This window comes from Ixodes scapularis, unplaced genomic scaffold, assembly GCF_016920785.2.
Source record: "Ixodes scapularis isolate PalLabHiFi unplaced genomic scaffold, ASM1692078v2 PGA_scaffold6__148_contigs__length_123643588, whole genome shotgun sequence".
In the NCBI taxonomy this organism is placed as follows: Eukaryota; Metazoa; Arthropoda; class Arachnida; order Ixodida; family Ixodidae; genus Ixodes; species Ixodes scapularis.
In genome coordinates, this window is record NW_024609881.1 from 56,880,764 (window position 1) to 56,893,630 (window position 12,867).

At 46.3% G+C, this 12,867-nt stretch overlaps 2 protein-coding genes across 2 annotated transcripts; one reads left to right on the top strand and one right to left on the bottom strand.

Annotated features, from left to right (window-relative positions):
* Positions 1–2,527: 2,527 nt before the first annotated feature.
* LOC8043253 (NADH dehydrogenase [ubiquinone] 1 beta subcomplex subunit 10) lies at positions 2,528–9,183 on the bottom strand. The gene is made up of 4 exons (XM_002416150.4): positions 8,963–9,183; positions 7,374–7,509; positions 5,973–6,109; positions 2,528–2,773 (listed from the first exon to the last, which is right to left on the bottom strand). The coding sequence occupies exons 1-4, from the start codon at positions 9,054–9,056 to the stop codon at positions 2,655–2,657; spliced, it is 486 nt and encodes a 161-aa protein (XP_002416195.3). The 5' UTR covers positions 9,057–9,183; the 3' UTR covers positions 2,528–2,654.
* Positions 9,184–9,871: 688 nt separating this feature from the next.
* On the top strand, positions 9,872–11,211 carry LOC8043252 (charged multivesicular body protein 5). Its single transcript, XM_002416149.5, has one exon. The coding sequence runs from the start codon at positions 10,208–10,210 to the stop codon at positions 10,871–10,873; it is 666 nt and encodes a 221-aa protein (XP_002416194.1). The 5' UTR covers positions 9,872–10,207; the 3' UTR covers positions 10,874–11,211.
* The last annotated feature ends 1,656 nt before the right edge of the window (positions 11,212–12,867 follow it).

The window sequence follows — 12,867 nt, forward strand, 5'->3', positions numbered from 1 at the left end:
CTTTGGGAGAATGGCCCTTTAATTCAGAACCATTGTTTTCGTCAAACTAGGTTTTCAGGTTTAAACCGACGTTATTGTCGGCACCTTGATAAAAATCTGATTAACTGAAATGGGTACACAGTGCAATCCACTTATAATGATAGAGAAAGCCCAAAAATTCAATCGTTCTAGCCGATTATTGATGTATCTGGACTAGAAACTGATTATTTCTAGTCTAGCTCTAGAAACTGATCGTTATAAGCAGTACATCGTAACAAGTGGATTGCACTGTACATCACTGTCGTGTTGCCATGTTCCTTTGAAAGGCTTTCAGGACGAAGCCCCCAGTTTCACTACCAAATTCCACTTCTGGGAAAAGTTAAAATGGATATTTCTGGGGTACCAGCTGTAAAGTGGGTAGTCTGAACAAAACAGCTGATCAAACAGAACTAAATCAATGATTACTGCAAGTGACTCTCATTGGGTCAAGGGCCACAAGACCGTTTGATCACACGGGTGAATCCTGGCCTGACCAGCATGCCCCAATACGCAACGATCCACAGGCGATACTTGCCGGCATTTCCCTGACAAAAACGTGGAAGTCCGCTCCAAACACCATTTCTAAATCTCGTATTTGTTTGCAAGACGAGCACGAAACACGCTTAAAAGAAACTGCACGTTAGCAGGCGACCCCAAATTTAAAGGGACACTGACAGGGTATTTATGCACGCCAAGGTTTATATTTGAACATGACCCATAAGAGCCCAAATACCCAGAATACAGTCTGCGGCGCGAAATTCGTTTTCTTTACGCCCGAAAAGTAGGTTGAGAATTGGCCAGTTTCAGTCGCGCTCGCTCTCTTTTTTATTATCGTGTGGCGTTCGAACTATGGTCTACCAAATATATTCAAAGTTATAGGTCATCTAAGGCACACATTCAATATTAAAAATAGAAAAGAATATGAACCTCATTTTTTGTGGCCTTGAAGAAGCTGCAAATATGTCGATTGAAAAAAAAAACGTTGCACAGATCAGGGAAGTACATGCACTACGTCATTCTCAAAATGGTGACGAACCGTGCGCTGGACAACACGATGGCAGTGCACGACGGACCAACGTTGCAACGGGCGTGGGGATGCTATTTCGGAATGGTACCGGCTAATTGATCTTTAAGCGCAGAACAGCGGGCGAAAGGAATATAAGTGCAAAACAATCGCACGACAAACAGTGCACGTAACTTCGTCGTTATCTGCTTCACGCGCTAGAGAAGCGGAGAAAAAGAAAATAACTGGGTGAGGAGCCATAGCCACGTGACTAATGGCAACCCCCTCCGCCTTCACATGTCCCCCTCCACCTCGGTACGTGTAGTTGGCCATGAATCTATGTGCTCACGTTTCAGTTTCGGAGCAGCGAGTTCTCTTGCTTTATAAAAGAGATATATGACTCTGCAGCAAAATATTGATTAAGTAGTATCCCGACACTATACAAAAATTGCCTGGCAAAATTGAAAAGAATTGTTCTGGCATGTCAGTGTCCCTTTAAACTTCAGCTAAATTATCCAAGCACCGAGGGGCATGCTGCGGGGCATAGACGCAGGCGCCTGCATCTGCAGCAGTAACCGTTCCCAAGTAAAAACCTAACATAAATGGCACTTTTCAGGTGCATTTGTCAACACCTTATTTTGATCAATTCCTTCTAATCTTTTATGTACCAGGCGAGCCGAGCACGTGCAACGCGTGTACCTACATTCCCAGCATTCCCTCCGTGACTGGGGTAATTTGACAGAAAGGTTTATTAGTCTGGCCACCCTGGGTATGCCAGTCTGCCCACTGCGGACACGCGAGGCTTCGAAACTGGGTTTACGGCGGGCTATGAAGGGATATTGAAAGAACGTTCGGACGAGAGCGGTCCCACAGTTCGAGCCTACAGGGTGAAACATATTCTCCATGCGGGAAGCAGCACCACCTCGCACTTGGGGCTAGAAGAAAACAAGGTGATAACAAAAATGGGTGGATCGAGCATTTTATTACAATCGGTGGAGGAATTTTTCAGCCGAAAAAAAGGAAACACGACCACCTATATTCTTTTTATATTTCTCGTTTGCTTCGTTTTAGAACCCAATTTCCAAATAATTGACTGGTTTCTGCCATTACGACGCTGCTGCCAGCTTACAGACAGTGCCACGGTGATAGCGGCGCTCGAGGCACGATGCCTGGGACCGCTCTCCGCCCCTGGGAAAAGCGAGCAATCACCACGCTTCCCCTTTCCGCTGCAAAGGCCCGTTCACACGTACACGTCGGCACTATTAGTCAGCACTGGAAGTAGCACTGACCTTGCTGAAGCAGGGCTTAATTTGCACTGTATTAGCGATACGGCACCGCATTGGCGCTAAGTCACGTTAAGGTTGGTGCCACATCAACGCCGTTTCAAGGGTCGATTCGGCACTGGATTGTATGCGCGAACGGGCCTTAATTGGGTGATGTGCACGGAACGCCGTCGTCACCCTACCGCCATTCCAAATGCAACAACACGTGAGACGGAGTCGGAGGTATGCTAACCCACTCCACTCTTATTTCTCGACACGTCGGATCTCTCTGGGCCTCGTGGACGAAGACGCCGAAGAGTCGAACTAGAAGCCTATGTCTTGTCGGTTGCGTCTTGCGCGCGCCAACTTGGTCAAGCGCCTTCCTCTGCCTCCTGCTGCTCCTTGAGGGCCCTGCGTCGCTCGGCGACGAGCCGGTGCTTCTGCTTCATGAACGCGTTCACCACCGTCACGTGGGGGCCCAGGTCGCCATCTGCAAGGCGACGCGCAGCACTGAGGCACTCGCACCACCACGGTTTGGCGGTGCACCGATGAACGTAACTTTTAGGGCTAGGCAATGAATGCGGAGCGCTAGTTCGTCTGCTTCTTTTGCAGGTGTTGTGGTGACACCAGAACGTCGAGCTTTGGATTAAGCTGCCTCGAGGTCCACCCACTATCCTTCAGTCAGAGCTAATCAGAGTTTGGCGTTCCGACGTCACCGTAACACCTGCAAAAGAAGCAAACGAACATGTGCCCTGCATCGATCGATTAACCTTCTGATCAGTCGACTACGCTTTAATTGCGACGCACTTCTTTATCCGGCTAATCGGCCGAGTTTTGAGTTGGAAATTTTGGGGATAAAGTCACTCGCTTTACTGCTGGTGCACATTTACATATCTTGGGAGGCAGCATTGTTGTATTCCACGGTAAAACGCTGGCATTCCCTATGACTGTAATCCAGAGTGAATATTAGGTTTAAAAAAAAAAAATATTTTATTCTTAAAACGGTTTCCCCGCATTTTCTTTTCTGGGTGGTGCGGCGTCGAGTTTCAAACGAGGCGGCACATGCTGCCGTAGATGATGTAGCGAGAAAGAGTAAAACGAAAAATGTATAGTTTGGACACTTTCTCCAAATACTGTGCACGAAGCAACGCTCGCAGTTGGGCGTGTCGGTACGTAGTATAAATAACGGTAAACGGTGCAACGCTACGGGCAATAGATGGCTAGGCAAAAAGATGTCCAGCCTGCGCTTGTTTTAACGCTTGTTCCTCTCGTGCATGTACGCGTAAAACAAAAGAAGACGAATGTCGCGAGTTGGCACAGAGTCCATGTTCATCTCCTTGTCCTCGCGTCTATTTGAGCCATTTACTATTATTCATACCGCGCACGAAGATCACTGCTGCCGGCTAATCGATTGATTGGTTGACGAAAGGGTGGCGATTAATTGGGTTTAAATTTTTAATCGACAGCCAGCCCCGGCAACTCTGCTTCGTTTCATCTCACGACAGACCGAACGGGAAGCTATGGGCCATCCCAGCCAAAGTGGCACTGCGAACGTAAACGCGCTCATGGGTCACTGTGCCCCTCCCGCAAGTCACGTGACAGCCGCACAGTATCGGATCGGCTTCAATGGCACGTAGCGTACCCCGCAGTTCGTGACGAGGCGAAGTGGAATGTGCTGGGTGCCACCTTTCTTGTGCTACGTTGTGAAGGTTAGTGTGGCTTCCATGGCGCTTTCGCCCCACACTGCTGCGCAGGCACGCGAATTCGCCTTGTATCTCGGTTGCGTGCGCTCTCGGGCAAAGTGCTGGAGAGGAGGCTGGTGGGCTCGCTTCCTCGCCAGCGTTCCCTCTGCTAAAGTGAGTGTAGGGCATTGTAGGAGAATCTCGTCCTGCTTTTCTTAATTTACAACAGAGCGTAGGCACAGAATTTAAACATTTTCCAATCATTTTAAAAGCAACTGTGCTCCAGGGAATATCTTGTACCTCCTCCCCCTCCCCTCCCCCAAGATTGTCCATTATGTGAGTTGTCCACGGTAATGCGTCAAAACTGCACCTATTTACATAGTTCATCCCTGAATGTTTCTTGTCTAAATACGTAGCGATGTATCCATGTAACCGAGATGTGACTGTGGCGGTGGATGTGGCTGGGCACGTACAAAAGAAGAATATAAAAATGGCCATCTTAACATAATCTGTCTAAATTAAAAAAAAAAAAAAAAAAAAAAAAAGCCTAGAGAATTAATTTTTTGGAAGTGGTGACTTCGAACTCTGTAGGTGCTTTTCTCCTGGACCACCAAGTTTCCAATTTCGTGGATTTTGCGGATTGAACTTGGATTGATGTCGACGCTAAAATGACGCTCTTTCGAAACAAATTTTGAACTCTTGGCAAAAAGGAGATACCTAGCTCTCTCATTTTTTCAACATGTAGCTTAATGTGCAAGGCATCCAAATGGGGGGAGATGTTTCAATATAGGTCTAGCAAAGTTTTTAATTGTCTATTTCTTTTATTAATTGGGAGACATACACTGAACCCTGAAGCTTAATGTTTGACATCGCTGAACCTGAGACAGTGAACAGAAAAAAAAGAAAAGACCTTTGGAGACATTCTACGTTGTCCATTCCTTTTATGTGTCGAAGTTAGTGATGCGCGAATAGTGAATTTTGAGTTTGAAGCCTAACATATACACTTACACAACAGTCCGTTTAATTTTTTTAAATTTTACTGCAATGTAGATATCAACATTCACAAAGGTTCAGCTTCTTTTCAAATACACCAGGCACGCACTTGCAATATTCATACCGAGCACTGGTGCACTGCGAAGAAGAAACACTTCCGGAGTTCGCTACCGCGAGATTTTGCCTTTCCGCAGTGCACCCACGCTCAATAAGAAGCATGCTCAACAAGTCTGATCAACATTTTGAGAAATATTAATATTGCCGTTCATCTCGTAGCGGATACTGAATAGCGTATTATTCGAGACTACCACTCGAAATATTGAATATTTGCATAACACTAGTCTAAGTACTTCCAACATCAGATTCCTTACACTTTGAAGTACTAGCCATCTGTTAAAAGTAAGTTTTTGTTAAGCAGTTTACACCTATTTCTGCAAAGGTGGGTGATTTTCAATTATCTTGACAACCAACCGACTGATTAGAAAAAAAAACAGGTATCTGAAATCAGCAAAGAAAACTAAAAAAGCTTGAACGTTTCATTAGGTTTTGGCATAAAACAATACAAAAATCTCCCAGACCAGTCTCCCCAACTAAAACACTGTTATTCGGCTACCGTCATACTTAAACTCGAGGGTTTCAAAGACCAACCAAATGACAATTCCACATTCAAGGGTGTTTAATACATTCAAAGTCCCCAGGGTACTTCATAAGTTAGCGAATCTGCGATGCGTTGAACGTTCGACCTGCATTTTAGCTCGTGAGGAACGCCACTCCGGCCAATGTTCTGCCAGTGTCTGGACAACAATCTTCCAGTATCTTGCCATTGCTCTGCCAATATCTGCCCACCCTTCTGCCAACGTCTGGTCAACATTATCTGACCAATGCTCCGTTAATGTGTGATCAACATTTACCTATATTTGGCCAATGTTCAGAGAGTGTCCGGCCAACCTTCCGCCGGGGTAAGGCCGACGTTCTACCGATGTTGTGCCAATGTTACACCAACGTCTGACTTACATTTGATGAACCAGTTAAGCTCGGCCTCCCTGAAGTCTTCGTGCAGCTTCTTACACTTCTCTGTTTCGGGCGACTCATAGATGTAGCAGTCGTCGCGCCTCCGACTCAGGATCTGCAGAATTCTTGTGTCAACATCCCTGGAACGGACGCCAAAACACAAACGCACGGTTCTAATCACGCCGGCAGACGAGACAGGTTCTGTATTGGCAGGGTCAGAGCTTGACCCAAAAACCTGGGGATTGTCTCGGTATAAACAAAAGAAGGAAACGAGCGAGGTGTGCGGGTACCGGAAAGTGAAGCTGCAGTTACAGATTTCTTCCCGTGAAAGTTGGGATTTTTTTTATTCAACGACGGCTCCAATATGAGGTTTCTTGGTTTTCCCCACGATTTTGGGGTTTTGCGGTGTAAACCGAAACTACAGAACCCTACTTGTGTTTCGCAAGCAGATAACGGGGCTGTAAAATGCAGCTGCGAAGGCATCACTTCATTTCACTAGCAGACGACAGACCGTTAGCGCAGGCGAAGGGGCGGTGCGACGATTTTTAGATTTTGGCACTAAATTGTGGGGGTCAGTCACTGTTCCCTATAATAAAAAAACAGAAAATCATGCATTCTTGCATGCGCTAGTTTTTTCGTTTTTTTTTAATTAAACAAATTAAAGCTTGTAGCAGCCCATCCACTCTTATGCCATCCTTTGGATGACGTCACGGGGGGGGGCACACCAGGTGGTCTCTTGTTGGGTTCCCTCTTCGAGACTTCCTGCGCTCTCCCCGTGAATGGATCGCCGAAGGTCGTGGCAAGCGATCGAAACAAAAGACAGTTTGGACGGGGGAGGGTGGTAGTGGAAAGGGAACGGTTTGACTGACCTAGGTTAGATGGCGCCACGAAAACCGGTGATGCGACACCGTAGCTCCCACAACCGCCACATGCGGCTGCAGATTGGGGAGTAACTTGTTTCATACTTTTACGATTACGTGGTATTTTGGGGGAGGGTGAAATGCTTCCTCTTTACAGTATGAAGAAAAGCAATATTGAAGGTAAAGAGCTGCAAATAATTTCACCGTTCAAATCGTTGCACAGCCCCTTTAGGATGGTTTCACTTTGTTTTGATAGCAGACGATAGACTGTTAGTGCAGTTAGGCTGTGTTACAATGTTTCGCCGATGAACAACGGGTTGTTAGCATAGCCGAGACAACACTCCTGTCTCCTGCTAGTACACGATGGACTGTGAGTGCAGTTAATGATGGTGTCGCTTCGTTTTGAGAGCTGAAGATCGGCTCATGGCACAGCAGTTGAGCTGGACACTGACATAACACCGACTGGCATTGATGAAATCGCATCATGGTAACATCTGGACGGGTTCACGAACGAAAAAGAGACTGAGAGAGAGAAAACACCGACCTGTCTCTCTTGTACTGTTCGTTGGCCTCAAACGTGCACATTAAATCGTCCGTGTAGCACTGGTCGATTTCCGGCACCCTCGGCAGCTGGCGGTGGTACCAGTAGTACTGCTTCCTGTTGGGTGCCACCACTTTCTCTGCAACGGAAAATAGAAACGCGCGCAGTAAGGGTTGGCTCAAATTGGCTTAGTCGAGAATGAAGTGAACCACGCCGGCAAAAAATTCTACAGCTTTTTGTAACCGTGCACAGAGAAGTTTTGGCAAGACCAGTTAAGGCCCATTTGCACACTTGCGTCAGCTAACAACAGAGTTCTTGTGATCTCCAACGAGAAAACACGCTGGCACCAACTATGAGGTGGCCCTGCCTAAAAGTAAATCGAGACAGGTACTGTTAGGCCCGCTTCAGACGGGGCAACACGAATTGCTGAGAACGGGTCCCGCTCGAACAAACGAGCAACTTGGAGCAATTCGAAGACGTTTGAAGCGGCTGAGGCCGATCAGGGGCGCAATATTTTCACGTGACACCCCTGTGGTGGTGATGATGACAGCTAAAGACTGTGTTCTGGTTTGAAATGGATCGTTTTTGGAAATAAACCTTTTCAGAAAGATGAGTCAGTATTCTCAACACCATTCAGAGATATAAAAACACGTTTTTAGCGCATAGCTGTGCGTCTAAATAGTACAATAAAAACCAAATTGAATGATGATGACGGCAAGTCATAGCAATTCGGTTGCTAAGTGTGAAAGCGGGCGGCCCGTGTTGCAGGTGTTGCGACGTCAAGTTACTGGGTGACACTGCCCCGTTTGAAGCGGGCCTTATGTGTGGTGGGCTGCTTCACATCCGACACCACACACAAAACCAAGTTCTGGGATGATATGTGCAGATGCATCCCTCGCCAATTGTAGAAGATGCTGCCATTTGGCGAGATGCCAATTGCGCGCGCTTTTCCCGGCGTCGCGGGGCGGTTTTCCGCCTGGCGCAACGTTGACGCCGCGAAGGCTGCTGGGAAGTCCCTGTCACAGCTAGCGCTGCAAAACGTCCGATTTGGAGCAGTAGAAATCACCCGCCTGCACAACGAATCAGCACGGCACAAATTTCGAATCAAAGGCATAGGTTAATTTTTTCAGCAAAACTACGATGGTATTCTAAGATGTTTCCTACGTTAAGTCGTATGTTCGCTGTAATTAGACATTCGGTAAAGCCGTACGTTCGCTGTAACGGGTATCAGTTTCATGCTAGCCTGCTAGCGCGACTTCATACTCAAAGTTATAAAGTTATTATTTTTTTTTTATTGATTGCGCACTAGATTTTCATAGTTGAGAAAGTTTTGAGCAACTAGCTGAATGGGCATTCCACAGAAATTAGAACTCATGGCATTGCATCGATGATGTTCGCTTGCTCGCCTATGTTCCGACCGTACAATGCCGTAGTAGGAAAAGAGCAACGCAACAAAGCGATAGCAACATACACTTTGAAGGTTTCGGTCAGACGAATATGGGATCTTAGGAAATTCGGTAAACGTGATATTTTGCAAGCATGCACACTGCAGGAATGAAGACGTCGCATTTGACCTTCCGAGCGTTCCTCACCTCGAAACCAAGTGACCGGCGTGTCCCATAGGTTGTATAGGCCGTTGTAGAATCTCTCGAATGCATTCCTGGGTGGCACGTCGCCCGACGGCATAGTAGCGAGTTTTGATTTGAAAAAGATTTCACGCTAATTATACACCGAAGTCGTTCAACGCACGCGAAAAATCGGGTCTACGAAGTTCTTCCGCAGCTGACCGATTCGGCCAACGCGCTTCCAATAGTATTTGATAGTTTCGTATCCTATTTTTCAATTAAATAAATCAGTAAAAAGTTTTATTACAATACATTTTAAAATATCAGTTTTTCAACTATTGGTTTCAACAGTTGACATTTTATTTTAAATACAGGTAAATTTAATACTTAATATTAGGGGTGTCGCGAACCGGCCGAGGTTCGAGGTCGACCTGGTTCGACTTTTTCGAACTTTTCGTGGAAATTTCGACGACCTTGTATTGAGGTTTGACTCGTGTGCGCATGCGCGACAGGCTGGCCAGTTGGCTTCGGATTGGATGGTAATGGCTAATGGATGAAAAAAGGGCACCGCTGGTTGGTTATTTCAGTTAATACAGTACAAACAAAATTAAGTTATTACCGTCTTTAGTGATTAGAAGTGGTTTCTTTTAATTCCAACTGTTCATAAAATAAAATAACCATTTGCATAAAAATAAATTCTCCAAACCTAGACATGCGTCTATCAAGGTCTGGCCACACTGTCCGCACGGGCGCAAAGTCGAACCGGTCGAATCTGGTGAAAAGGTTCGAAGGTTCGTCAAACCGGTTCGGCTTAGTCGAACCCCGAAAGTTCGACCTAAAAATCCGGTTCGACAAAAGTTCGCGACACCCCAGATGAAACCTTCGCACTCTAATGTTTTGAAAGTGTTAGTGGTGATTGACACTTTTTTTTGTATTGGGCGGTAGCTTGCGCTACCTAGCCTTGACGTTTCTGGGAAGGCTTGTAATAGATGTTGATGAAGGCTGTAGGACGTATACTGTATCCCTCCAATATACTCTAGTTAAAATTATGAAAATTGCTATGATATATTTATTTAAAATATTCGGAACACATTTTTATACGAAAGTTCGGCGACTTTGCTATCAGACGGTGACTCAGTCGACATTTTGTTTGGCAATCTCCGCAGAAGTTTTCCCCCAAATCCTGGCTCTTGCGTCGTTACGGCGTTGGACGCTGTCTCACGCCCGGTCTGAGTGAGTAAGAGACAACACACCCCACCCAGACCCACCAATATGAATCGCCTCTTCGGCCGCGGCAAGGCGAAAGAGCCTCCGCCGAACCTAACCGACTGCATCGCTGGCGTCGATGGCCGCGCAGAGTCCGTCGACAAGAAGATCTCTCGACTAGACGCCGAGCTCAAGAAGTACAAGGACCAAATGGTCAAGATGCGGGACGGGCCGGCCAAAAACATGGTCAAGCAGAAGGCCATGCGCGTCCTCAAACAGCGCAAAATGTACGAACAGCAGCGCGACAACCTCATGCAGCAGTCCTTCAACATGGAGCAGGCAAACTTCGCGACGCAGACCCTGAAAGACACCAAGACCACGATGGAGGCGATGCGGCTGGGCGTGAAAGAGATGAAGCGCGAATACAAGAAGGTCAACATCGACGACATCGAGAACCTCCAGGACGACCTGGAAGACATGCTCGACCAGGCCGGGGAGGTCCAGGAAGCCCTGGGGAGGAGCTACGGTATGCCAGAGGTCGACGACGACGAGCTCGAAGCGGAGCTGAACGCCTTGGGAGACGAGATCGCGCTGGACGAGGACACGTCTTATTTGGACGAAGTCACCGCTCCGACCATCCCCACGAAAGAACCGGGAGCTGATAGCGTGCCCGCGACTCAGGGAGGCGTTCTCGTGGACGAGTTTGGGTTGCCCAAGATTCCCGCAACCTAGGGTCCCTTTCCTGCTGTTGTTGCCTTCGTAGAGTGTTCCCCGGATTTGTACGGCACTTACGAGAGTCTTTTGATCGTAGTACTACCCTCACCACGATTGTTGCACGTATCAGCACTGTGGAGATACGCTTGGCTTTACATTACAAATGTTTCCTATGGTTGTTTCTTGTGCTCTCGCAAAAGTACACATTTTGCGTTGCCGTCTTTTATTCTGTACATTATTATTATTTTTACTTTCAGAGGTATGCTGGAGCTCGTGTGTGCATCTGTAACCTGCTTGGCGAGTTTACTGCTAAACTGTGTGCCGGTTGGCAATTAAAACCACATGTGCCCCACCCACAAACCCAGTATTCCATTGTAAAAGAACTTGTTGTTGGGCTAGTTGGTGTTGACTGTATTGAACCGTGGTTAAAAGCGCCAAAAATAGACATACACAAGATAGAAGACAAACACGGGCGCTGCAAGCGCCCGTGTTTGTCTTCTATCTTGTGTACGTCTTTTTTTAGTGCTTTTAACCATGGTTCAATACAGTATTCCATTGCCTGCTCCGTAAGGGTAGGAAGCTTCTGGAGGCGACATGACACCATCAGAGGTGAAGCCGGCAGAGACTTCTGGTTGCCGGTTTGGAGGGACACGCCCCCAACGATGAGCAAAACCAAAAGATGCTGTGCGACAAAAGGCAGAGCTGATTTGGCGTAAAAGGCTGTGTAAGTCACCCTTGGGGGTGTTCCCACTGGCCGTGACCTCTACTTCCGGTTACACTTGGAATTTTCTTGTTCGGCTGGCTTGGGCTGGTATGTCGCCTTCTCTTATTCCCCTGGCCTGTTAGTAGAATGGTAGGGCAGGCTCCGTGCACAAAGCTCTCTGCTTGCTGCAATTGCTGCTTTCCTCCTGTTTAGCATTTCAGTAGAATGACAAGCTTTGCAAGAGTAGCTTTTCCTGCTGTTCTAAACCTGCAAGACTATACGGCGAGCAAGTGTTCCAAAACGCATCTTTGGTCCATCGAAACATTCCCGTCATTTCGGGGGCACCCCAGAAATCATTACTTTGTCCACCTTTTTTTTTTTTTATGAATTATCTTTTAAAAGACATGCAAGTATCAGTCAAGCATTTTGCAGGTGACTGTGTCATTTATTTGGAAAGACTATCCCCCACCAAGATCAAATACATCTTAATAATGCACTACTGCAGATTGAAGAATGGTTTAACAGACGGCAAATGCAAATAATCTATGACAAAACAGTAGCAATGACCGTAACTTTCTAAAAGTCCCCTGCATTTTAATTACACTGTGAACAGAAAAAATGTACAATCTGGAGACCACTATAAATACCCTTGGCATTACGCTTAATGAAAAATTGATTTGAAATCAATGCGTTGATCGAATTGTAAACAAGGCCAGATGTAAACTTTTTATGCTTTAGGCATACCCCGAAATTTGCCGACCCCGAGACAAATACAGCATATAAAACACTAATTAGACCAATGCTTGAGTGCACTAACTCTGTTTGGTTTGCCCACACGGCAGAGAGGATGAGCAGACTTGAAGGCATCCAAAAACAAGCTGATGGGTTCATCTTCAACATATTTACAAACTGGACTTCTGGTACGCACTTGCTTACAGATGCCAATATGAAGATGTTGGAAACCAGGGCAAGAATACAATACACAGCAATACAGATTTATATGCAATGTTTTCAAGTATTAATTTTTCCCTCTGGCAATTCTAGATTGAAATTCACTGTTAAATTAAATTGACACGCTTTCATCACTCACCAGTTTTGACAACTTAATTGGATCTATGTATAGGTTTGCATTTTGGGTGTCGACTCATTGTGTATCTCTTATGAAAACTTACACTCTAGCTAAGGCTTTCAACTGAGAGCCACGGTATCCAATAAATAAAAAATAAAAAGGGGACACGTCAATCAAGGGGCATCGTAGGGAATGCACAGGGAAGCGATGAGGAGGCAGCCAATAGCATGCCATCACCGG